This window comes from Colobus angolensis, unplaced genomic scaffold, assembly GCF_000951035.1.
Source record: "Colobus angolensis palliatus isolate OR3802 unplaced genomic scaffold, Cang.pa_1.0 Scaffold255, whole genome shotgun sequence".
NCBI classification, from domain to species: domain Eukaryota; kingdom Metazoa; phylum Chordata; class Mammalia; order Primates; family Cercopithecidae; genus Colobus; species Colobus angolensis.
Genome location: NW_012115766.1, coordinates 1,794,111 through 1,821,802, shown reverse-complemented (window position 1 = coordinate 1,821,802; position 27,692 = coordinate 1,794,111). Strand labels below are relative to the sequence as shown.

At 37.2% G+C, this 27,692-nt stretch overlaps 1 protein-coding gene across 2 annotated transcripts in view; it reads left to right on the top strand.

The window, feature by feature from the left end:
- Positions 1 to 27,692, top strand: part of FRY (furry homolog (Drosophila)) — a 272,464-nt gene that overhangs the window by 101,788 nt on the left and 142,984 nt on the right. For both annotated transcript variants that reach the window (XM_011946910.1, XM_011946909.1), the window contains exons 8-16: positions 782 to 950; positions 3,995 to 4,087; positions 4,181 to 4,279; positions 5,963 to 6,064; positions 16,224 to 16,327; positions 16,787 to 16,895; positions 18,679 to 18,765; positions 24,419 to 24,590; positions 26,130 to 26,262. In XM_011946910.1, the coding sequence (XP_011802300.1) occupies positions 782 to 950; positions 3,995 to 4,087; positions 4,181 to 4,279; positions 5,963 to 6,064; positions 16,224 to 16,327; positions 16,787 to 16,895; positions 18,679 to 18,765; positions 24,419 to 24,590; positions 26,130 to 26,262 (1,068 nt within the window). The remainder of the gene's footprint in view (positions 1 to 781; positions 951 to 3,994; positions 4,088 to 4,180; positions 4,280 to 5,962; positions 6,065 to 16,223; positions 16,328 to 16,786; positions 16,896 to 18,678; positions 18,766 to 24,418; positions 24,591 to 26,129; positions 26,263 to 27,692) is intronic.

The following is a 27,692-nucleotide window of genomic DNA, read 5'->3' as shown; positions in this document are numbered from 1 at the left end:
TCTGAGCTCATTGCAACCTCTGCCTCCCGGGTTCAAGTGATTCTCCCGTCTCAGCCTCCCAAGTAACTGGGATTACAGGCACGTGCCACCACACCCGGCTGATTTTTGTATTTTTAGTAGAGATGGGGTTTCATCATATTGGTCAGGCTGGTCTCGAACTCCTGACCTCAGGTGATCCACCTGCGTCGGCCTCCCAAATTGATGGGATTACATACAGATGAGAGCCACTGCACCCAGCCTCCCATTACTAGATTTTTTAACCCTAAATATATATTTTTTTATAATCATTATCCTAAAACTGTAAAGGAAATAATAACAGAAAACTTTAAAAATAGATACAGGAATACTTGGCATTATTTGAAATACAAATCCTTAAATCATTTGCTGTCACTGTCAGAAATCACTAACCTAGTACGTTATTGCTCATAGACTCACTATATGATACTTCAGGCTCTGGGGTCTGCAACTATGTTGAAAATGGCCAAGCCTGAGGAAATGGGGCTCTTTGTGATGCTCAATTTAAGAGCTAGACCATTTTCAGAGGGTCTAAATAACCCAGGATCTGCCCCCTCGCATGATGGAGATGTTGAGCATCAAGGAGAAGAAAATTGGAGCCTTTGCTAAATCCCAAACATCAGATCCTTACAAAATCATGGCTGTTGTACTTCAACTGATTTGAAGGATTCCGTTGCTCTGCTCAATCACTCCCAGATGCTGGAGGCTCCCATTACAGGGACTTTCCTACCCATGATTTGATAAACCGCTTATGTTGTCTTCTTAGATTCCCTGCTGTAAAGAAGAAATTTATGGCGGAGCTAAAAGAATTACGGCACAAAGAGCAGAGCCCATATGTGGTTCAAAGCATTATCAGCTTAATAATGGGGATGAAATTCTTTCGAATTAAGATGTATCCAGTGGAGGATTTTGAGGCCTCTCTTCAGTTTATGCAGGTAATGTCTTAGGCAGGAGAGCTAAGGGGCTCTCAACCTGAGCACTTTCCTTCCTCGAAATGATGAACCTGGAACATGAAAACCCAATTACTTGTCAATACGGAGAAACATTCTACTGTCTAAATAATTCATGAAGTCTTTTGTAACCAAATAGCACAGTTGCAGGCACATACTTTCATTTCTCAACTTTCATATCATCTTTGGAGGAGAGTATACAGTGGGATTGCTTGTTTGCTGACTTTTTTTCTCTTTCACCCACTGGTACATATTGTTCTATGAATAAAATATAGCTGATTTTTTTTCACTTTTTAAAATTTATAGCATTGGGTTGGCTGCATTGACATTCACAGGCATGAGGACTTTAAATAATAAAGAAATCTTTTATTCTTACTATAAAAAGGAATCTTAATTTTTAAAAACTCAACTAAACAATACAGGTTTGATATTTATTGCCCGGTGCCCATCATGGTACATAACAAAAAATTGCTGCTAAGGAGAATTTAACAGAATACTCAGCTCCTAGAGTTTACAAAATTTTGGCATTTGAAGGAATTTTTAAAATGCTGCTGTAAATTAAATTTGGCAATGACCTTACTAGAGGGTTTAGATGTATGGATTATGAATATAGGCTGTACCATTTTACACCCACAAGGATGGCTATAATCAAAAATATAACAATTCTCGGTGAAGATGTGGAAAAATTTGAACCTCACACACTGCTGGTATGAATACAAAATGGCACAGCCACTTTGGAAAACAGCCTGGCCCTGGCAGTTCCTCAAATAGCAAAACCTACAATTACCATATGACCCAGCAATTCCACTCCTAGGTATATGCACAAGAGAAATGAAAATATATGTCCACACAAAAACTTGAACACAAATGTTCATAGCAGCATTATTCATAGTTGCCAAAAAGTGGAAATAACCCAAATGTCTATAAAATGATGAATGGATAGACAAAATGTGGTATATCCCTATAATGAAATATTATTTGACCATAAAAACTAGTGAAGCTGATACATGCCACAACATGGATGAACCTTGAAAATGTTATGCTAAGTGAATGAAACCAGACACAAAAGGCCATGTATTATATTATTCTGTCTATGTGGAATGTCCAGAGTAGGCAAATCCATAGAGACAGAAAGTAGATTAACAGTTGTCTAGGGCTGGAGATGGGGAGTGGATAGGGAGGTTGCAGATGGCTGCTGAGGGGTACAGAGTTTCCTTTGGGTGTCATTAAAAGGTTCTAAATTTGACAGTAGTGATGGATGCACAGCTGTGATTATACTAAAAGCCAACGAATTGTATATGTTAAATGGGTGAATTGCATACTACATAAATTATGTCACAATAAAATTATTATATATGTGGGGGGGGGGCTATGAACCAAACTTCTTGGGTTTGAGTTCAAGCTCTAGCACTTACCAGCTCTGTGACCTGACCAGTCACACTCAACCCCTCCCGTCCTCACTTCCCTTATCTGCAAGGTGATGATAATGACACTAACCTTAGAGAGTGGTTCTGAGGATTCTTAGCACATGACAAACACTCAGTAACTGTTACATATTTTATTATTTTTATTCTACTCTCATATGAATAATTCCTGTATCTATATACACGAATTAAGACTTGAGAGAGTATTATATACTTATGCAAAATAATGTAGCGAAAGGATGACTATTCTGGAAACTATAGAGCTCGTCTGTATAGGAAAGCTGTTTCAGTGACTTCCCATACTGGTGTTGCCTTTCCTGAGCTGAGGTCTTAATATGATATTGATAGAATGAGGACTTTGGGGATTGTTTTGGCAATCTTCCCAATGGCAACAGAAAATAAAGGGAAATAGCCAGTGTCGATATTAACATGTTATTACATGTAGCCTTGTACTCTTTCTTTTCTTTCTTTCTTTTTTTTTTTTTTTTTTTTTAATTTGAGACAGGGTCTCACTCTGTCACCCGGGCTGGAGTGCAGTGGCATGATCTGGATTCACTGCAGCCTCCGCCTCCCAGGCACAAGTGATCCTCCCACCTCAGCCTTCCAAGTAGCTGGGACTACAGGTGCCACCATCACGCCCAGCTAATTTTTGTATTTTTTCGTAGAGACGGGGTTTGGCCATGTCGCCCAGGCTGGTCTGGAATTCTGGGCCCAAGCGATCTGCCTGCCTTGGCCTCCCAAAGTGTCAAGATTACAGGCATGAGCCATGGTGTCTGGCTGCCTGGACTCTTGAATGAAAACAATACCTGATATAGACCACAATAAGTTACTACCAATAAGGCCAGGAAGGAGAGAGAGATGGGCAGAATTCTGCCAACTTTCCTTTTAAAAAAAGTTGACATTTTATTTTAAAAAAAAATGTTGACAGGCCAGCTTTCCTACAGAATGAGTCCTTGAGCAACCCAGAACACCCTTAGCTATGACAATAGTCCACAGGCAGTAGTGTCCTTTCTTAAGGAACCCTTCTAAAGGTTTCCTTGTCAAGGTGGGAAAGGGAAACGTTCCTGACTTGCTTATGATACTTATGTGAATGATAAACACACCTAAAATGTCAGAGCGAACAAGTAAACAGCTCTGTGTCTGAGGCTGTCAGGCATAGGGCCTAAAATAAGTTTGATGTCTTCTGCCTCTCTTCCCATGTTTACCTTCCCTGAGGAGCTGTGTTTGAGGGCTAACCAGGAGCCCAAGGCCCCACACACACTAAGTAATAAATAGAAATGTATTGGAAGTGAATGAATGAATGAATCAACCAGTGACTCGGTGGATACATGTGTGCTTGCTGGTTAGAGATGCTTTGTCCTTTTAGAATAATGATTTGATATGAAAGAGTGAAAAAGCCAGCCTTGCAGAATGTCACTGAGGCCATTACAGACATATAAATTTCAACACAAATGTTTGAATCCAGTGATTTTTAATAGACTATGGAATATGCTCTGTTGATGCGTGATTGAATTAAGAGCTACTTACTGAAACTTGTTTAAATACGCTCTATGTGCACATTTCAACCTACTCTCTCTCCCCCTATACCCTTTTTCTGCTTCCCAGGAATGTGCACATTACTTCCTCGAGGTTAAAGACAAAGATATCAAGCATGCCTTGGCTGGGCTTTTTGTTGAAATCCTTGTTCCAGTCGCTGCTGTGAGTTACATTTTCATTTCTAAAAACTCTTCAAATTGTATCACAAAATCAACAATTTTATTAATATAATATTCACATGCATCTCTATTTCAGGCTGTTAAAAATGAAGTAAATGTCCCCTGCCTTAGAAATTTTGTGGAAAGCCTGTATGACACCACGCTGGAACTTTCTTCTCGAAAGAAGCATTCCTTGGTTAGTAACTATGAGAAATGGAAAACACAAACAAAACTGCACAGACTAAAATTCCTAGTCAGGAATGTATCTGAGGATCATAAGGACTCCATAGATGGAAAAAGTACCTGAAGCTCCCTCAAAAAGAGGCAGCATTTGAAACTGAAGCTGGCTTTTTGTATTGGCCATGATTGACGTTCATGTAGGGGGATTAGACCACGTCACCTCAGATGACCCTCTGGTCCTAAGGAGTCTGTTGTTCACTTTCAAGATTTGGCCTAACTTGATTTTTATTTTAATTTCTGAGAACCTTTTTCCAATCTGAAAGCTAAAGTTTATAATAACAGTTTTTTTCTCAATCCCCAGAAACCTGCCCTGGCTAATTCCTATTTGGATACTAGGATCAAAATGGAAACAGGCAGGAAAAGGAGTTGGGAAATAGACAGTTGCCCATAGGAAGGATTCTCTGAAGGCTGAGAAAATAATTCTTGGGAAGGTTTTGGTACTAAAGAGCAGTATAGAAAAGTCTTTTAGGTTACCACCACCTTTTACCCGCTGTGGTGAATAAAGCTTTGGTTTATGAATTGGCCAGTGGTGTAAAAGCTGTAATGTGAAAGCTGGGAAGAAGCAAGTTGCTTAGGGATCTGGTTACTGGCATGGTTTATGCTCGTCTCCAGAGGATGAACATCCCTACCATGATTTGAGCAGGTACTTAGGGTTGCTTTGCTGGTAGTGGTGACAAATTTGCTCATTTGTCTATGTTCTGTGGTCATTGTGTCTAACTGCATGCATATTTTTTAGATTACTGACTAGCATTAGTGCTGCACTCAATGGTAGCAGTAGTTCCAAGTCCTTTAAAACTAAGTTATTTAAAAAAAAAAAAAAAACGAATGAACCGTTAAGCATTGTGGGCAGTGGTTTCTTGTTAATTCAAGTTAACAGATGAGCCAGTTACATTTTTATTTCACAACCCTTGATTTAGAGGGAATCATAAAGGTCTGTCACATCTGGCTTTGCAAAATAGTGATGGATTCTGCATGTATGATTTTTTGGGTAGCTGCTCATTACCTTTGCTGTCTTCTCAGGTTGCTGTGGGAAGCTGGCCCAGTTCGGCAGGAAAAGCACAGTAGCACCTCTGTTTGTTCAGTCATAAGCAAATTCCTCCTGTGGTTAAATTTGTCTTGGTAGAGTTTACCAGTGCAATAACATTTCTTTTAGGAATCTTCCTTAATTACCAGAAGGTTGCACGCAAAAGAAAATATAGACAACTACCTCTAAGATAGGGACAAACTATTAGACATCTATGAGAAAAAAAGCCAATAACATTTTTAAAATGTGTGTGCCTTCCTGCTTTTTTTTCTGTAGATAAGAGAGTGATCTAAGATGGTAAGTTTGTTTTTAAATGTTTTAAGCAAAGTCTAAATCATTGAAGCAGATTTCTGCATTATTGTATATGAAACTTATTTCATTTTATTATACGCTATCCATAATTCTTGGTTATTCCATCTCCAGCATTATCAGAAAGTGTCTGTGAAATGCACACCAGTGCCCTGCATCCACTGGGCACTTCTGTGCTACGCAGCATCCTGTTTCTTGCCCACAGAGCCCCAGAGGGAGATGGCAAGGTAGTGGGTACAGAGAATGTATGTTACCTGGTTTGTTGAAATATAAATTATCCTGTGACCTCCTCTCTTTTCTCCTCAGGCCTTGTACCCCCTGGTGACCTGTTTGCTCTGTGTCAGTCAGAAGCAGCTGTTCCTGAACAGGTGGCACATTTTCCTCAACAACTGCTTGTCCAACCTTAAAGTTAGTATTTGTCAGCTCAAAAACGATCTTTTTAAAACATGTACACGGTTTTTAGGCTGGTCGATGTGCTTCTGAAAGTGACTCCTGATGTTTTCCAGGGGAATTGTCCTATACTGGTGGAATAATGGAAAAAATATTAATAAGAGTTCTTATTAAATACAGTCAATTTTAGAAAGTGACTAGGAATAAGATAAATCACTTCAGATTTGGGAAAAATAAATCTGTTCTAGCAAGGATCACTTTAAAAGTAGAATTAAATGTTCCTTTATATGCATCCATTGTCACATTTTATCTAAATGATTTAAAAATAGAATAAGGGCCACATTCAGCTAATAGAAGCATGCAACTTGATCTCAGAAGCTCACTTATACCTTTCCCATCCTTCCTCTATCCCCTCCAGTCTAGGAGAATGTCTCTGGGGCAAAAGCTCCAGTCTGTGGAAGGACTGACCTAGCAACAGAGAGTACTTCTTTCTTGTCACTGTTGTTTGTGATTCTTGAAGGTGTCCTGTTCAAGCCGCATGGCAGTCAGTCCTAAGCATTCACTGTTTCCAGCAATACACCTGCAGTACAGGTGCTGGGTGACGTGAGGAATCAAGTAATGGTGCCTGTGGCTCAAACAGCTGTAATGATTAGCTTTAAAATGGACTTTATAACTTCAAAGTGGTGAATATGTTTTAAGTTTTAGTAACCTATTGATAAAAGTCAGTGAAATGAAAACTATCCCTAATATAAGTGCAGATAGAATGTATTTTTGACAGTTGTCCTTGGTTGTGTCCAAAGATGTGATTAAATTTCTTTTACCAGTTTGATATTAGCTGCTTTTGAATTTTAAGAATATACTTAGTTATAAAATTTTGTATGTGCTTATACACGTTGCCTTTTTTTTTCTGTGATGCTTTAATTTGGTGAAGTAGTTAAGATTAATTATATTATTTTGACATTTACCATAATTACACAATAATCTGCATTAGAGCTGTTTTAAGCACCAACTCTGAGCTGGCTCTGAAAACTGATTGTGAAATCCAAGATTAGAATCACTCGTTTTCTTCAAATTGGCAGTGAAATATAATAGCAGTGGATAGAGAGTTAAGCTTTTAAGTACTCTGAAAAAGTGAAATGCTTTTCAGGGTTATCAAGTGTTATATAAAGGCCACTTTCAGGTTTTGTTGTTGTTGTTTGTTGCTTTTATTTGTTCTTTGTTTTGAGGATCTGCCATATAACTCTTAACGTGTAGCCCAGTGTCATTTGTTAATTGGTCCACTTTTAAGTTATCCAGCTGTTAGTTCATTAAATATTTTTTTCTATTACATTTTACACAGATAGGAAATGGTCACTTTATTGAAAACAGAGAGGGGAATTATTGAGAGTGCTTATAGTGCAGTTTTCTGTATATTCTGTGTTTAATGTGTCTGGGTTTTTGCTTGGAATTACAATAATATTTTTCATGACAATCTATTGCTGTGGCCACAGAGACCCCAATTTTTTGTCTGAACTTGCTTTTGAAACATAGCAGAGCATCTTACTTTGGAACTTAATTACTTCAAAGTTAGAATGTTGCTTACAGCTCTAGTCAAACCCCACCAGAAAGATTTAATACGTGGGTTATGTACAGCCCCAGAGAGGAGCAGGCCTGGGCACTGACAGTATTTCCCTGTGCAAACATTTCAAGCACTCAGATTTCTAAGAGGCAGTAAGGCCAGAAAGAGCATGTAGAGTGAATGCTGTAGAGACTAAACCACATTCCAGAATTCAGTCCAGCAGGGACTTATGTAGTGTCCACTGTGTGAGGTGCTAGGGAAAGTGCTGAAAGTGGGAAGGAGGGGGAAAGCAATTCTGTAAAAACTAGATTAGAATAGAGTCCCTGTCCTTGACAAGCTTAGAATTTCATTGGAGGATATGTAACGAAGTTTCAAAATGCGTGTTGCAGACAGTGAAGGATGTAAAAGGTAGGAGTGGAGAGATACCTGTGAGAGTTGTGGAGGTCATATACCCCCACGAATCACGAAAGAAGTGATTAGGCAAAGTAAGGCAGAAAGGCAGTGATATTCTATGGGTAATAATCTATTTGAATTCACTACCTCAAGGCTAAAAGTTATAAAAAGATCCTTGGTAAGATAAAAATGAAATAAAATTGTATCGCATATATTTAGAACTAAACCTAGTAGGGGTTTGAATGGGACCATTTAAAAAATGTTATTAATAATTAATATTAATAAATATTCAGAAAACCTTCCAAACCTCCTCTTAAGTCCTTAGTAAGGAAGAAATACCTGAGAAAAACTAACACAGCTTCAGAGATATTCTTTGTCTTGAATTGCCACAGTATTTTATGGGATTTAGAACCAGTTCTGCCATTTCCTCAGTGACCACCAAATCAACCCTTCCCCCACGCACCTTCCTGCACCCTTCCCTGCCTTCCTTACCCCTCCCCAGCCACAGATGCTTTAGGATAGTGAACCTCGCATCTGAATCCCACACGCTGACCTTGGTAGTCACCTTTGATGTATTCTGCAGAGGTGAGCCATCAGGGGCAGCGTGGCAGAGCAGAGCAGAAGTGTGCATGAGCATGAAAACCTGCCCGCTTTCATTGTAAACAAGCTCTCAGGGTCAACACTCACTTAATGTCGGTGCCCTGGTTTATTCCCAGCATTAGTCGGTCAGAAGCAGGTTGCTTTGGGAGAACAGACTTGAAATCTTTAATATTTCCACTTAATTAACTTAAGCATCTATTAGTAATATTCCATTATAAATTGATGAGAAACATATAGCACCTTTTCACTAAGACATTCACATCTTTCAGGAACTCTTGGTCCGTGGTGACCGATACTTTTTTCTTCTATGTATTTTATGTCAGAATCTGAACATATTGTGCTACAAAAAAAATGCATTCCCTTCACATCTACCATACAACACCTAATTCTGACAAAAGGAAATATGCTTTGTGAACTTGATTTAATAGTACTTTTAAAATGTGGAGTTACCATTTACAAATGAGAAAAAAATTAAAAACTTAAAAATTAAATAAAATGAAATTATCATGTTCATAATAGCTGTATGCTAGTTTCTTATCCTTCAAAATAAAATGAATTGGGAGAATTTCAAAATTTCTTATATTTTATAAAAATGAATATAATATACCAATGAGACCCAAATTATAATTTAAAAAAAACAGAAAAGAAACCTCAGAGGTTAAGAAGTGCATTAATTATATGATCCATAATAATAACAGTAGCCCTCATTCACTGGAGATACATTATGAGCAGGCGAGTGGCAGGGGCTTCATATACATTGTTGTGGGTATCATGGCAACGCCACAGGCTACACTGAGTATTCCCTGTGCTTTCATGAATGTTGTTTATGCATTTCTAAATATTTTGCTCAGATAGCAATACTGAGGTTAGACATGATTCAGTTTAGTGTCAAAATTGGAGAAACCAAAGTACAGAATGAGAAAGAATACTCCTTTTTTCTCAGGGAACACTTATGCTAGGCCTTAAATCCGTTCAGTCAGTTACCAACAATTCTTTACAAGCAGTCTACCAGGCACAGTCCTAGGCACTGGGAGTAAGTGACGAGTAGGACAGTAGCACTCCCTGGTCTCTTAGACCTTGTAATTTAGTGGAGGAGACAGACCAACAATCAAATAAATAAATACATGAGGAGAAAAAAGAAACAGATAATGATAACTGCTCTAAAGGAGCATAAACCTAATAGATATTATAAACCTAATAGATATTATGCTCTAAAGGAGCATAAACCTAGTAGATATCATAAACCTAATAGATATTATGATTGAGAATGATGCATTCAGGGAAGGCAGGCAAGGGAGGTACAAGCAGGGTATTTGATTTCCAGTAAAAATCTCAAAACAAGTGTGGTTGCCATAAATATATTTGATGAAGCTTGTGTATAGCACTTCAATATTTGTATGTAATAACTGCAATAAAGTTTGAATGCTTTTTTCAACTTCTCACGTAATAGTAAAGTTATTAATGTTATCTTGTAAGTGGAGACATTGAATAATATATTAAAGATTCCACAATCATTGCCTGAATTAATTAAAATATATGGCATTTATTTTAAAATGACTACTTTTCTCTTTTAAATACCAAATTTAAATGGTGTACTATTAGCTATTTTAATTATTAATTTTCAAGATATAGTTATTCTGGTTTACTGTTAATCTCATTTCCATAATCTCGAGAAAATCTGTTTCAGATCTACCAAAATAGAGACACATTTCAAAGATTCCAATAATGCACATAAACTGGACCTAAAAATTAGTAAGAAGATGACAAGCACGTTATTTTCCATGAAATATCCAACCATTCAATAGAAAAATAATTGCCGTAAAAATGTTGTTATGATAATTTTAGAGATTATCCTAAACTGTAGCAATAGGTTATTTGGATAATATACAGTCATCAAACCGGTGAATCATAATCAAAGTAAATTGATTCAAGTATCAGAAATGTCAAAAAGATGGAAAGTGTTGGCTGTGATATGCAAAGAAATATAACAAAGACATAGATTTACTTAGATGGCTTTCTCTTTGAAATGGAAGAGAAAACTAGAAGGTGTTTTAAGTATAACAAAATTAGTAGATTACTAAAATTACCTATCTCACTAGGTCTTTACCTTAACATACATAAGAATCCCTAAAGAAGCCTGTTATAAATGCACTTTCTTGAAGCCCACTTTCTGAGGTTCTGGTTCAGAATATCTAAGGTGCAGCCCAGGAATCTGCATATTTATAAGCAGCACAGGTGACTTGGTGCAAATAATCAGCTGATGGACCTTGAGTAACATTGGTCTATACCACTGATTGCATCACCAGCCAAGTTATCAGTGAATACACTTGTCCTCATTTATTACCATTAACTCTGAATTCTTTTAACTAAATTAATTAAAAGCAAAATGTAAAGGAAGTAGGCATGTTATTAGATAGGCTGACACATCCCGTGAAGTCAGTGACTGGCAGTGAGGTGAGATGTAGCGGATCCAGGGAAGATCTACTCTGAAGCGCACTAGTTTCTTGGGCAATTATATGAGTTAACCTCAGAGCCATAATAAATGCATACCATTAATTAATTATTGGTTAATTAATTAAGGGAGATGCAGATACCAACAGAAGAATGGTTTTTTGATCTTGAAGCAAGTATCTTTGACACAGAGATCAGTGGTTTGAGACATACGCTGAAATGTCTGCATCCTGAAAATATACATCAAGCACCTATTCTGTTAGCTGCTAAGGAAATACAAAGACAGATGCAGAAGAAGTGCTGTCTTCAAGTAGAGTAGGTACCAATAGCATATGTGTGCAGCCTCCACATAATATTAAGTTGAAGTGGAAAATTTAAAGCTTTAAAGCCACTGAGGCCAGATTGCCTAGGTGCAGATTCTAGCACTGTCATTTATTAGCTGTGTGACCTTGGGTAAGTTATTTGACCTCTCTGTGCCTAGAATCTACTCCATACATTGTTGTGAAAATTAAAATGAGTTAATGTAAGTGCAGCATTGATTAAAATAAAATACGTGCTATAGCGAGCACCATTTAACACATACATTTCAATTTCTGAGAAAGCAATACTTATTAGAGCATAAGTCAATTCCTATCCCAGCTGTCGTTTACTAACTGGTTTACTGTCATTTACTTTGAGCAATTTATTGGGCCTTCTCTCATTTATAAAATCCTTCAGTTGATATCTTGTTACATGAAAGCACATCTGAAATACCAAAATTCCATACAAGTGCAAGGTATTTATTACTGTCATTATAATATGAAAATTAGCTTCACCTACATGGCAAAGTTTGTCTTTCATGTAGGTCCTGTACAAATTAATCTAGTTTATGCATCAAGTTGTTCAGCTACTACTCAGATTGTTTTTGTTTTTGAATACTTTCTGGTTTTGTTTTTAATATATAACCTGCTGTACGGTAGTCACTGAGGACACAAAAATGAACAAATCAGAATGCCTGGAGCTCACTGTCTGCTAAGAAACATTCAAGTAAAGGATGTCTGTTTCCTAGAAAACAGAGAGCAGGGGCACTTGGTAGCCTCTCCAGAGGATTGGGACAGGAGTAGAGGGGCAGGGGAATAAAATAAGAGGAGGTGTCACCTAATTGAATTTAAGTTCTCCAAGTAGAAAAGGGTAGGAAGGCATCCCAGGCATGCAGGGAATTGCAAAAGGGATGTTGCAGTGCAAGGTTCACCTACCACAAGGCAGAGGCAGGAAGTGGTACAAGGGAGCCAAGTCACAAAAGGCCCCTCATGTGCCATATTATGAAATTTGGACATTGTCCAGTAGGTGACTAGAAGCCACTTAAGTCTTTAAATGCAGGACTTTAAATGCAGGGAAGTAAAAAAACATGTTTGTATTTTTAAGAATATCATTTGTGCAAGAACAGAAGAGAGGCCAAAAAATCCATTTAGGAGGTGGTTGCAATGATCTGATATCATCTTGAAATGCTAAAAACCAATTAACAGTACATAATCCACAGACTAAAACCTAAGTTTGCCACTTTGCTTTTCGGTGCCTATGGAAGGGAAAATAATCTCAAAAATGTTCTTAAGAGTGAAAGACTATGAGTCACAATAAGATGCAAGAAAAATGGTAGACAGGAGGGACAGGACAAATATTTTAAAGAAGTTGAAGTCGAAACAGAAGACACTAATGTCAATCAGTTAAACTAGAGATTTCGGTTATGGTCTACAGTGAAATTGAGATGATACTTGCTTTCCTCATCATGATTCACAATGAGAGATAATGTATATGAAAGAATTTCAAATGATACACTATGCAAATATAAACTGTTACATATATTTTAAAAAAGGAAATTCGCAAAGGAAAAGATGTTTCTACTAGAAGAGAAGCTCCCTAAAGGCAGGGGCTACATTTCCCTTGTTTGCTGCTGGATTGCAGGTGTCTTCTACATAATAATACTACAGGCAGATACAGTGTTAAGTCCCGTATGTGCATTAACTCATTTAACTCTCATACACTCCTGTGATGGAGGTAGGATTATCATCTGCACTTCACAGACAGGGAAAATCAGACCCAGAGAGATTAAAATGCTTTCACTAGGTCACACAGCTAATAAATTATAAGGCAAGAATGGATTCAAACCCAGGCAGTCTGTGTGTGGAGTCTGCTTTTAACCACCATGTAAGTACACCACAGGCATTTGCTGATTTGGACCAATTGGAAGACGAGTAGTCAGAATTTTTGAAATTTTTAAATGATCGAATATTGTAAATGCGAGTTTACTGGTTTCAAGTTCCCTTGAAGTAACTAAAGCATTTGACAAATTTTACCTGTTATTTTAACAGGCAAAAAAAAACCTTCTACATAAATGTGTGCTTCTAAAAAGCCAGGGTTTTTTTTTTCTCCATGAAGCTAAACAAATAGCTATAAAGTTCATCTAGAAGAATAAGCATGCAAGAAAATCTTGGCAACCGCTAAAAATTAAAAAAAAAAAAGCAATGGACTATATAAAGTAGGCCATACTAGATATTAACACATTATAAAACCTGAATAATTAAAATGATGTGGTATTAATACTTCAATACACAAGACTAGTAGAACAAAAAGAAATGTAGAACAGACCTAAATGTATATGGAAATTTAGACTTTTAGAATAATGACCACCCTAAAAAGTTGTTAGGGTACAAAGACTATGAAGTCTATCTTTCCTAAATCTAAAAATTTCTCACTATAGCCTTTCCTATAGAATTTATTTATGTGGATCATCTTTATTCAGTAACAGTTTAAAGATAAGCTCTATCCCAGACCATTTCTAAACAATTATGAATTCTATAAAAATCAGTACCTAAATTATCTACACTAAGAAAAGAGAATCATATGACTAAATAAATGGAGATAGACAAGTAATATAAAGGCAAAAGACCTATCAGAAAGTTAAGATACTGAAAGACTGGTTAGCAAACATTCACTGACCCCATGCAGAAAAGCAGAAATTTTAATAGATCTTAGGGGTAAATAATGCCCCCTTTTTTCAGAGAATCTATCATTTATGTGGGAGCTGATGTTTAAACAAGATCCCCCTGCCCCCGCCCACATAGGTAAGGAGTTGAAGGGCTATGCTAGAGGTATGTATGAGAGTCAGGGACACTCAGGAGGAAATAATTAGTTTTAATGGGCTGGGATTTAAGACATCAGGGAGGAACAGAGAAGGCTTCACAAAGGAGAGGACATCCAAGCCCACTATAAAGAATGAACAGGGTTCACTTGGGAGAAAAGAAAGATTCAGGAATGGGGGTGGAAGGGCATTTCTATCATGGAAATAGAATGAACATGGCCTAGCTAGGGTTTACATAGCTTGCGGGAGAGTAACAGGATGGGAGGCAGAAGAGATAGGTTAGAGCCAGCTATTGACTAGTCTGGTATGCCAGGCCAACAAATGTTAACTTGATCCCACAGGCACCAGGGAAACCACTGATTCTGTAATTTCTATATAGAAAGGATTATAATTGGTATAAGATAGACAGCGGGGCAGGGATTGACTTAGGGAGACTGTTAGGAGGGTACTGCAGCAGTCCAGGTGACAGTGCTGGGAGCCTGAGCTATAGCAAAGGAAGTGAGAATGGATAAGAGGTCCAATTCAAGAGAAATTTTGTGGACAAAATCTATAAAATTGTTTGAAAGAATGGAGTGAGAGTCAGAAGGAAGGAATGGAGGAATGAAGTGTCCACGAGATGATGAAACCCGCACTCTCTTCTCTGACCGATTTTTTAATGCCTGGGTGCCCACAACTGGTCTCCCTGCCTCTACTCCATTCCCCATGCTGCAGACATTGGACTTCCTCTGTGGTCTTTCTGATCTCATTGGCTGCCTGTCACCATCATGAGCTTGTTCTACTCATGAAAGGTGCCTCATGTGGCTGCTGCTTTCCTCTCAAGCCTCACCAGCTACTGCTCCTTCACCTGGCCTTGCAGTGGCCCTTCACCAGCATACAATGGATTCCCAGGCTCCAAAACAGGAGCCCGTTGCTCCTCCATTTCCCTCAGGTTCCATGTGCTCTTGTCTCTGCCTACAAACCTCCCCCTCCCAACATTTTTTTTTTACACCTTTCAAAGTATCTAGGACCACAAACCGTGGCAGGCTCAGCGTAGTAACTCAAATGTGTGTGTGTGTGCATTATGAATGAGTACGACAAAAATGGATTTAAGGTTCATCTGAGTTTGTTGTTGTTGTTGTTGTTGTTGTTTTGAGACAGAGTCTCGCTCTGTCGCCCAGGCTGGAATGCAATGGCGCGATCTCGGCTCACTGCAACCTCTGCTTCCTGGGTTCAAGCAGTTCTCTGCCTCAGCCTCCCAAGTAGCTGGGATTACAGGCACCCACCACCACGCCCAGCTAATTTTTATATTTTTAATAGAGACCAGGTTTCACCATCTTGGCAAGACTGGTCTTGAACTCCTGACCTCGTGATCCACCCGCCTCGGCCTCCCAAAGTGCTGGGATTACGGGCATGAGTCATCTGAGTTTTTATATGCTCCTGGAATCCTTTCGTGACCCCATTCCTTGAGTTTGCCATATGTTACCCTTCTTCCTATCCTCTAGCTTCTGTCCCTACCAGTTTTTCATACTGTTGTAGAGTTGATTCCCATCCCCCAAAGACTGTGAACATCTTAAGGGAAAGGATTATCTTTTGTCTCTACATCTCAAGTTCTAGCACAGTACCTAGTACACATTAGTCTCAAGAAATATTGGAGGGTAATCAGATGGGATGGGGATGGGGCGGAGGCATTGGAGAATCAAAACAATAAGGGTTTAAAAGAACATAATCAACAATAAAAAGAACAGACTGATTCTCCTATTGGTGCTAAAGAATTTGGGTTCCCTAGGGCTGGAGGGAGAAGATAATCTTTTGAGTACTCACCTTGGCAAATGAGAAAGTGACATGGCTTCCCCCAGAATTACTCTGTCCCACCATATATATGCCTCCTCATGGATGATTTATCCTATGAGCACTGAGAGGCCAATACCCTGTAAGTCCCAGATGATGCAATGTGCCTTGTGAGTACCCAGCCATCCACCTGGAGCTTGCCTTTTCCAGACCTTCAGAGAAGAGCCATCTCTGGGACCTCAGACCTCACTATTTACATCTGCAGTCTTACATCTTGGTTTCTGTTATAGAACAAAGACCCCAAGATGGCTCGAGTTGCACTGGAATCTCTCTACCGATTACTTTGGGTTTACATGATTCGAATTAAATGTGAAAGCAACACAGCTACTCAGAGGTAAGGATTTGGCTTGTGTCAATGGTAACCACATCACTCAGCCACTGCAGAGGGTGTTTCTTTTATTACTACCTATGCTAACTCAACTAGAAGCTATTCAAAGCTGACAGTTTCTAAAATATCTAAGTCCTAAGGAACTTTTTCAGGCTTTCCATAGTCATTGGCTCAGCACCCATTACAAAAGCTCCAGCCTCTACCAGGATCAACAGGTTCCACTTCCAGAGTTGCATTTGCCACTTTAACAAAAAAAAAAAACAGCTATCATTTTCCATCTGCTCTTAGTTTTCCAGAAAAACTTTTCATAGAGTAATTATGCTAATGGAAAGGGGTGAGGTGGTTTGTTTTCTTTTTCTGAATTCTCTCTGATACTTAGATAAGATGAAACATCTGCCATTTTCCCTTACAGAACTGGTGCTCAGCCAATCTTGCTTGTTTTCTCTTTTCCCCCTTATCTTTCAGCCGACTTATAACCATCATCACCACACTTTTCCCCAAAGGGTCCCGTGGTGTGGTGCCAAGGGACATGCCTCTGAACATCTTTGTGAAAATCATCCAGTTCATTGCCCAGGTAATGGAGAAGATTCTGGTGGTGGGAATCTTCTAATGGTTTTTAAGCAGCCAGCCTCCTTCTTATGGCGTACTAAAAGATGGAAAGTCTAAATTAATATCTTACGTGTTTAGACTTCTGAGAAAAGTTTAAAGTGTTTTCACACACAGCCTATTCTTTTGCTTCAAAACAAGTTTTGAGTTGAGTACATCAAGTGTTTTCAGCATCTGATAAACGAAGAAACAGAGACAGAGTTTAAGTGGCTCATCTGAGTCACAAAGTCTATGAATTAGTAAGATTATCTTGACTCTTCACCTCTGTTTTTTTCCTGCTTCTCTGCTCTGTATTCTGCAAGTAAAGAGGAAGCAAAGGGTCTGATGTTCAGAGAAAACCAAAAGAGAACAATTTAGCAAAATTTGAGGAATAAATAATGTTCTTTCAACCTATGAAAAAGATTTTAATAGGAATATTAGCATTTATCAAGCACTCTATTGCCAAGAACTATTCTAAGTGCTTTATGTATATTTATGACTTAAAAACAGGTTCAGTAATATTAAACATAGTTTTTAATATGTAATTTACTATTTGAACCCAGGAGTTTTACTTTTCAAAACACTTTGTGAGTAAATGGGTTTACCCCAACTTTGACCTTCTTATGCATAGGAACAGGAAAAGACTATTATTCCAGTCCAGCCTCTGCCATGAGCCAGCTCTATAAGCTTAAACAAGTCAGAGAACATCTTTTTTCTGTTTCTTTATCTGTGAAATGGGAATGAAAATGCTTGCCTCAGAATATCGTGTGCTTAAAAGGAAATAATAGGCATGAAAGTACTGTTAAAGTACAATTGATATTGACATAAAGTGTAAGATTCAATTCCTGCTTCACAGATGATTTGACAGTAATGTCTCTCTTTGTGTTTGGTGCAATGAGGTAGCTCTGTGATATTTGTACTTGACATTACTTGCTCTGCAGGTGAAAGAATTAATGTAATTTTTCTGCATGTGGTTATCATGTGACTGAGAATGTGCTTTGTTTATTCCGGAATATGTTGTATAAAATGAACCTGTTTTATTTATATATACATAAATAAATACGTATATATACACACACACATATATATACACACAGATACCTGATGTATTTTTAAATATATAAATTATATATATATTAATTATATATACCTGATATATATATTCCTGATATATTTTTGAATATATTAATTATGCATATTAACTATTATATGTATACCTGGTATATTATACCTGTTATACTATATATATACACACATACCCCAATATATTAAGTAACCTTAATATATCTTATGTGTTGATTACATGTCTCACATGCAGAATTGTTTGTTATAATATGAGCCAAAGGATTTGTAATGTTGGAGAATAAAAGAAAATGATCATTTTGCAGTGATCTCTTTAAAAATACATTTTCAAAGAGGTACAGTACAAGTAGGAAGAGTTCACAATCTTTATAAGCCCAGATACCCCAAGCGTTTGGTTATTTGATTTGTGGGGGGGTCTTTTGTCATTAGTCATAGTGTGGTTTAGGGGCCAATTACATATTTTGTATAATGAAGGCCTCCTTGCACACCACACAAAACAGAAGCAGCCCTACCCTCGGCTCAGATGGCATGGTCTTCCTCCAGGTTCCTTGCAAGCCACAAAACTGAGCAGTGCCTCCCCCCACCTTTTAACCACCACCTGTTTGCTTGGTGCTTATTGATGAAAATAGCCATTTTATGTTGACTTTATATTTTAACACTTTCATTTTGTGTTCTTGTTTTTACTATAGGAACGTTTAGATTTTGCAATGAAAGAAATCATTTTCGATTTTCTTTGTGTGGGAAAGCCAGCAAAAGCATTCAGTCTCAACCCAGAGGTATGAATGATCCTTTTATGTACTTCTGACAGAGCATATCTTCACGGAGCCATACCTTTGCTTTGTGGCTTTGGAGAATGGGGTGAGGGATGTCTTCTCACAGAGTCTTCTATTTGTTTCTGTCAATGTGCAAATTCAGATGATGGTGGAATTTCAGAAGTAAAATTTTGGATGAGTAGATTTAGAATGAAATGGTTAGATGAAAGGTTGATGTGCTACCATATTCTGTTCTTGTATAACAGAGTAATTCTTGCCCAAAAAGATAATTCATCACTAAAAGTCAGGTGGTTTTATTTGAGAAAAGTCAGTGCTTTTACTTATAACTGTTTAACAAATTTAGCATTGGGAAGTGATGAAACAGAGAAGAACAAATATGTATAATTATAAAAACAGTGAAACAACGAAATTAAATAAATTATGTATGCACATCTGTTTCTGTGACCGCATCCCAACTCCAGGGCAGGCAGATTGTGGAGATGAGTATACAGTGGGTGTCATACACATCGTGGAGCAGTGGAGGCTGTGCACATGAAAAGCACATATAATTTTAAACTTTAAAAACACTGTCAGCCAACAAAAGTAGGCCTGGCAAACTGCCTCTTTTTCTGTGAGGTGTAGAAAGAACACTGGACCAGAAGTCAGCAGAGCCATATTTGCCACTTGCCACTTGTCACAGGCTCTCCTGCTTTTCCTAACTGTGTGACATTTACCTCTATGAACTCCAGCTTTTTCACCAGTAAAAATGACAAAATGCTTTTCTACCTCAACTCGCAGAGGAATTGTGATATTAGGAAGAGTACATTACGAACTCTTAAGAAAAGAAAGGGGAAGGAAGGAAGGGAGAGAGGGAGAGAGGAGACTGCACACCATAAAAATCAAATACATAGAGAGTTCCTATCATCTCTGTATTATCATCTGGCTCCTTCATTCTGTCAGTGGGGAAGGGGGCCCAGAGGCTGGTGACAGACAGCTTGTTGGTAGCAGAGGGACCCAGGTCCCTGTTAGTCCCGTGCTCCCCACCACACCCCATATTCTCTTCTTGATACTAAGGTTGCCACGTATCTGGGAACAGCACAAAAGTCCAAAAATGGGAGTTTCTGTCTGGTGTCCAGTGACCTCACAGGCTTCTGGAATGACTGCAGCCAGGGTCTCTGGGCCAATGGGAGGGGGTAGGGCCAGTGCCAAACCAGAGCCTTTTGGCTGGAAGGAGGCCCAGAGCTATACAGTGAAGAGCCTTCTCTTGCTGGGAAGGTTCTCAAGACATTCTTCTTTTCTTAGCAGTCATAGCTCTACTGTCTTTAGCAATCAGTTCTCAGAATTACTGGATTACTTGTCTAAAAAGGACATGGTAAAAGCTACTACCATCATTATCACTGTCTATAAAATGTATTCTTGGTTCTTTTCTCAAACTCCTCATTCAGTCAGTGCTTAATTAGTTAACCTCTCTGTGTAGAGCAGTTGGAACCGTGATTTAAGAAAAGATACCAATGGGAGTAAATATTTGGTTATCTTCTTCCATTTCTCGTGATCTTGTAGATTTATGGAATAATTCATTTATCAGTAGTTGGTAATTATAAGCCCTAAGGCATACCCATAACCCCACTCAAAAGCAGACAAGAGGACAGCATAGTCTGCAAAGCAGATGTCATACACTCAGTGAAACATGCTGTAGGACATGGTTCTCAGGAAACCAGTTCAGATTGGGTCTGAAATAATATTTTCGAAGTAGCTTGTGGAACAAGGCCTGGAGATCTAAAGGATTATCTTACTGTAAACTTTATGGTGCGCCACCCCTCAGCTCTTCAGTAATTTCTAGGTAATTGCCTTGTTTTGGTGCACACCTAAATGACCTTCTCTATCCATCCTCATCATCGTGAAGACTTGCTGGTCTGTGAGAAGAGTTTCTTGGTCATCAATTTCTGTGTTGTTCCTTGACCTACAATAGCGTGAAGCTGGAGGTCTTATGCAGCGCTAGTGGCAAGAAGAAATAAAAGCATATAGATTGGAAAGGAAAAAATAAAATTGTCTTTATTCACAGAGAACGTGATTATTTATGTACAAAGAACCTAAGGAAAACCAACTAGGACTAATAAAAGATTTTAGGAAGTTTGTAGGATACAAGAGAAATAAAATCAATATATTCTAGTTGTGAAGAATTAGAAATTGAACAATTTACAGTAACAATGAAAAACAAAATACTTAGCACTAAAGCTGACAAAATATGTGCGATATTTTAATACTGAAAATTACAAAATACTGAGAGAAATCAAAGAAGACCCAAACAATGAAGAGAAATAACTGTAGATTGAATCACTCAGTGTTAACAATAAGAGGTCAGGTTTCCCCAAATTGATCTATGTAGATTAAACTGAAATCTCGATAATAATAAACCCAATTAAAATCTCTGTACCTTTTCTGTAGAAATCAATAAGCTGATACTAAAATTTATATGGAAAATCAAAGGAACTAGAATAACCAACATAATTTAGTAAAAGAAGAATAAAATTAGAAGACTAGCGTGGCCTGATTTCAGTACTTACTATAAAGTTGTATAGTGATCAAGGCAGTGTAGTATTGGCAGAAGGATGAATATAAAAACCAGTTGAACAGAGTAGAGAATCTAGAAATAGACCAACACATATAGGGTCAATTGATTTTCAACAATGATTCTAAGTTAATTCAGTGGATAGAAGATAATCTTTCCAATAAATGATGGTAAACAATTGGATATCCACCTGCAAAATATTGAACCTCAGCCTATAATTTGTACTGTAAACAAAAATTAACTCAAAAAGGTTCACAAACCTCGTAAAATCTGATACTATACATCTCCCAGAAGAAAATTTTCATGACCTTCAGGTGGGCAAAAATTTCTAGGACATAAAAATCGTAAACTATACAAGAAAAAAGTTGACAAATTGAACATCAATTTATGTCTGTACTTCAAAAAACAGTTAACAAAGTGGAGAGCCACAGACTGTGGGAAAATGTTTATGAAACTCATCTGACAAATGACTTCCATCTGAATATATAGAGAATTCCCACATTTCAATAATAAGAAAATAACTCAGTTTTTTTAACTGGGCAAAAGGAACAGCATCTTCACCAAAGAAGAAATACAAATGGCTAATAATCTCATGAAAAGACATTCAACATCATTAGTCATTAAGGAAATTCAATTTAAAACCAAAACGAGACGTACTGGGGAAGAAAAATAGCAACTAGAACCTCATACTATTCTAGTGAGATTACTAAAAGGTACAACCACTTTAGAAAAGTATGACAATTTCAAGATTAAACGTATACTTAACCATATGACTCAGCAATTCCATCCCAAGGTATTTTTCCTAGAGAAAACCAAATACATTTTCACAAAGGTTTGTGCAAATATTTATAGCAGCCTCATTCATAACCACTGAAAATCAAAAAGCGACTCATGTCCAAACTCCAGTGAATGGCTGAACAAATTGTGAATCATCAATACAGTGGATACTGTTTAGCAGTAAAAATGAACAAACTGCTGATACTTGGAATAACATCTCAAAAGCACCATGCTCAGTGAAAAAAGCAAGATGTAAAGGCTGTGTACTGTTTGATTCTATTTACATCAAGGTAAATGAAAAAGGTAAAACTATCAGTGGAAATTAGACAAAATTTGTCATGTGCTTGGGTTAGGAGCTAAGACTAACTGCAGAAAGGCACAAGGGGCTTTCTGGGCATGGTGGAAATATTTTGGATCTTGATTCTTTTGGTGGTTACCTGACTATGTATGTTTCTCTAAACTCAAGGAACTGTACAACTAAAAGGAGCGACTTTTAGTACATGTAATTTATATCTCAATAAACTTGATTTTTAAAAAAATAGAGTGGGGATTCTGGCTTACAATAGATATTTGCCAGCGGCAGCTTTTCACGCATTTTTTTTTAATTCTCACAATAGCCCTATATGATTGATAGGTATTACTATCCTCATTTTACAGAAAGGAAGCTGATTCCTGGACTTGGAAAAGTTAAGTAATTTTCCAAGGCCAGACAAATAAAAGGGAGAGGTGTGATGCAGAACTATATGAAATTTAAAAAAAAAAAGAAATTATTTTTGAAGTTAACTTCAAAATGTGTGTCCCAAACTATCCCATCTTATTTCTGCCTTTAATGTTGTCCAGGGAAAAGGAAAACTTAGAGAACTGACAAGGATGATTGCTAAATTGGATAATCCACTGGCAGATAATTGAGGCTTGACAACATGTGTCATCCCACAGTTATTATATTAGTACTGCATCTGCTGAATTGACCATTTTATTTTCTTATCCACAACGTTACTGTGTCTTGAGAGACACACACAAGCCTAGAAACATCTCATAAAAGAACTGCCAAAAGAGGGAACTAATGGACTTTGATACACAGATTATTTTTTAAAGTAATACTCTTTCATTCTAGAAAATGGAGAAAGCATATCATTTAAGGCCAAAAAATCATAAAGTACACATTGAATTGCTTATAAACGGGCCAGAGAAATGTTTACCAAATCCTGGTTGAATGATGACAGCTCCTTAAAGCTTGAATAAATTATTTTTAAATGAATAGAAGTCTATGTTACTTTATGTTATAAAATGTAATCGTGTTCTACTAAATAGGTGATTCAAGCAAACCAGATTTAGATGCAAAGCTTCCCACTATACCTTAGTTTCCTTGCCTGAAAAAATGAGAATACCTTACCCTGAGAAATAGGAATACCTTCTTTATATGGCTGTGTTAAGGATGAAAGTTAATGAGCAGTTCTGGATATATTTTAGGGACTCAATAAATTGTAACTAGTTCTTTATATCAGTCCGAGGAATTGTCGTTGTTTTCTTCTGTAGGTAGTAGTATACTTGGGGAACTTACTACTTCATGAGGTTTAAAAATATTGGTGTAAAGGTTTCACACATGGCTGTTTAATGGAGTACAGATGTTTAGGTACCTTCTGACCTTTGAAGATGAGCACTAGGGGAGAGCACCTATCTAACTAAGCTATCTTTCAGGTCCAAAGTTGTGCCATACCTGAGCCTAAGGAAGATCAGTCTGGCCCACAATCACATTTCTTCTCACACTCCCATGTGTTTTCACCAGTAATAGGTTCTGTGGCATTGAATTTTTAAAATTTATTCTCAAACTTGCTGGCTTTTGTAAATCAGAAGTCAGGACCTGCAGTTGAGAGCAGGCAATGTTCCTTTTATGGTTCCCATTTGGAACTTTGGGTGTTTCCGTTCAATCTTTGTGGGCTAACACATGTGGTGCCTCCCTTCTTCCAGGAGACACATAAGCCCTTATTCCCTCAGTTTTCCTTAGTTACACCTGCTTCAGAGGATGAGGCATATCTTTTAGAGATACACCCAGCATTCCCCTCCACAGAATATAGTACATGACCATCTCAAACATGCCCTCCACATTTGGTGAAATCCCCCCTGTTGTTTTCTTATGGTGCAGCAACAAAAAACAGTGACAGAAACTTAATTTTATTTTCATAAGATTGCCCTACACTCTCGTGCCTTTTAAATTATTTTCTTATATTAATCTACATGCAATTCAGTCTTAACTCTCTGAAAGACTTATGGATGTGTTCCACTACAATAATTGGGCCTTTCCTTTTGTCGTGAAATTATTGTCTCTTACAGAGAATGAACATTGGTTTACGGGCATTCTTGGTCATAGCTGATAGCTTGCAGCAGAAAGACGGGGAACCTCCCATGCCAGTTACAGGAGCCGTTCTTCCTTCAGGAAACACGTTGAGAGTAAAGAAAACATATTTGAGTAAAACGCTAACTGAAGAGGAAGCCAAAATGATAGGTGAGTTTCAGAAGTGCATTAGAACTAAGCCTTATTAAGCCCTTAAAATGACCAGTAGATATTTAACTTTAGTGACATGCACTTTTTAAAAATCTTTATAGAAGTAGATGATAAGACATTCCAACATTAATTGTTTTGATTGATTCATGCTGTGTTTTGTTTTACTGCTCTTTAAACTCTTCAGAACTTCCTGGTAGATATTTTGCCATTTAAATGTTAGACTTTTATCTATGGTCTTTTTAAGCCTCTAATATTGATTACTATATTTTTCAGTAAGCTACCAAGACATCTGTGTGTTTTACTAGGTAATCCTGTTTATCAATTCATTCATTCATCTCCTTCTTTTTTTCTTTAGTTAAATTAGTTTAACATGTGTTTTAAACATGCCAAATCTCACAACACACATCAAGTTATATTGTGGATTTAGACTACATGAGATGATTTTCTGATTTAACTATCTTATCTAAAGAGGTGATTTTTTTGCATTTGTTCATTTGTTACCAAGTACCTAAATGTAGACACCTACTACAAACTTTATTAAGATAGTTACTGGATTCTACAGACCTGAGGGAAACACAAGGAAACTTTTTGCTTTGAAATATTTCTCTTTAGTTATGCAATGTTTAAATGACTTTTAAAAGGTGTAATAGGCTGGGCACGGTGGCGCAAGCCTATAATCCCAGCACTTTGGGGGGCTGAAACTCCACCTGAGGTTGGGAGTTCAAGACCAACCTGACCAACATGGAGAAACCCTGTCTCTACTAAAAATACAAAATTAGTGGGGCGTGGTGGTGCATGCCTGTAATCCCAGCAACTTGGGAGGCTGAGGCAGGAGAATTGCTTGAACCTGGGAGGCAGAGGTTGCGATGAGCCACGATCGCACCATTCCACTCCAGCCTGGACAACAAGAGTGAAACTCCATCTCAAAAAAAAAAATGTAATGCATGAGAAATAATCATGAATAATTATTTCACTAAGGTACAAATTTCAAATACAAAGGTATTTACTTTTCATTTGTATAATTCGTATACACATTCATCTTCCAGTGTGGGACATCGACAGTGTAGTTAATGAGAACAATAAAAATAATATAGCTAAAATATGTTTTTCTTCATTTTTGAATTTATAATGTGAAGTTATTTTATTTTACTAAAAAATTAACATATATATTTCAGAGAGTCATATGGAGTTATTAAAGTCCTAACCCCAAATGAGAATTATTCTTTATTCACATAATCACTAATGATGGTGAATTTTCTTATGCTAACTAGAAACTTGAAAATTCAAATTGCTTTAATTTGAATTTTGTATTTTCTTATTATTTTAACTCTTCTGGAAAATACTTCCAATTGAATATTAGAATTCCTATAAGTTGAATTTAAATGATTATCTGGTGAGAGGTTGAATCAGACAGCCCTTTTGCTCAAGGAAGTCATTGACTCCTAAGGTCTTCAGTAAAAAATGTTATAGAGGATGAATAAATCAGGATATCCTTTAACAGATTCAGTTGAAGGTATAACTATAATGCATATTTTTCAGGCATGTCCTTATATTACTCTCAAGTACGAAAAGCTGTAGACAACATTTTAAGGCACCTTGATAAAGAAGTAGGAAGGTGTATGATGCTGACTAACGTACAGATGTTAAACAAAGAACCAGAAGACATGATCACGTGAGTACAGTAAAGACTAAGTCATCAATGAAAGATTAACCAGAAGACACAAGTCGAGAGTATTCTCATTTATTCTGTATTTTGTTTTCATCTTCTTAGAGTTGTAAAAAGTAAACTAAAAGTAGTAAAGTTCTAAAAAAACTTTCACAGTATCTGATTAACTATAAAAATAAGGTCATATCTGTGATTGATCTATTTTATTGATATCTCAAATATCGCTGGGTCAGTAAGTTAGAAAATGAGGCCCATGACTCACTGGTCTATGTTTTTCACAAATGGCATTTTGTTCCCAGGCACCATCACAATGCACGTGACATAGTGACATCCCAAATTTACAGACATTCCATCTGTATACATCTCATGACAGTTCCTACTTCATAGTTTCTGTGCGACTGTATCACAGACTGCATCACAGAAAGCATTTTAAGAAAGCATTCGTAGCTTCGAATGTATTCAAATCAAGTATTCTTATCCAAAATCTGAAGATCTAGATTTACAATTAGAACTTGCATTTGCTGTTTTTGTTTAACTATGGCAGGAACTAGGATTAGGTTATAATTCTATATTAAGGTTTGGACTTTGTTGTTGGGCTATGAATTAAATTACATTTGATAGCTGTGGCATCATTTCCAAAAATATAATTAGGTAAATTTATTCTGTCATCCATCATATTCAACTGCAAATATAAGAACTAATCTGAAGATTGTTACCTATATAGAGAGATTCATATCGTGGTGTGCATTTTTATTGTGATAGTAACATGTACTCATGATTAAAGCAAAGACAAAAATGCAGAATTATTTTAAATATGTATTTAGTAGAATCTAAAGTTAAAATAAAAGCCTCCTTAGAGCCCCACGTGAAATCTGCAGCCGTTTATTGGCTCAATGTGATTCCTTCCATTCCTTTCCTTGTGTCAATATAAATGTATATGTATACATACCTCTTTTTTTCCCATAAAAGTGGGATTATACAGTGCATATTATCCTGTAGCTCGCCAATTACTTGATTTAAATAGCATGAGATGATGTTGCTTTAGACTTTTCAACCAAAATAATAGCGGAATTTATATTGACCAAGATTAGTAACATTAAAAATATTATCCACAGTTCTAGTTCTTACCTCACAAATTGCCAGATTATCAATAAACTTTCGACCTCATTTTTCCATACTCCTTACATATATTATAGCCATTTTCAATTTATAATGTAGAAGATATAAGAAATGCATTAGGCCAGGCACAGTGGCTCACGCCTGTAAATCCCAGCACTTTGGGAGGCCAAGGCAGGCAGACCACTTGAGGTCAAGAGTTCAAGACCAGCCTGGCCAACATGGCGAAACCCCATCTTTACTAATAATACAAAAATTAGCCGGGCGTAGTGGCGCACACCTGTAATCCCAGCTACTCAGGAGGCTGAGGCAGGAGAATT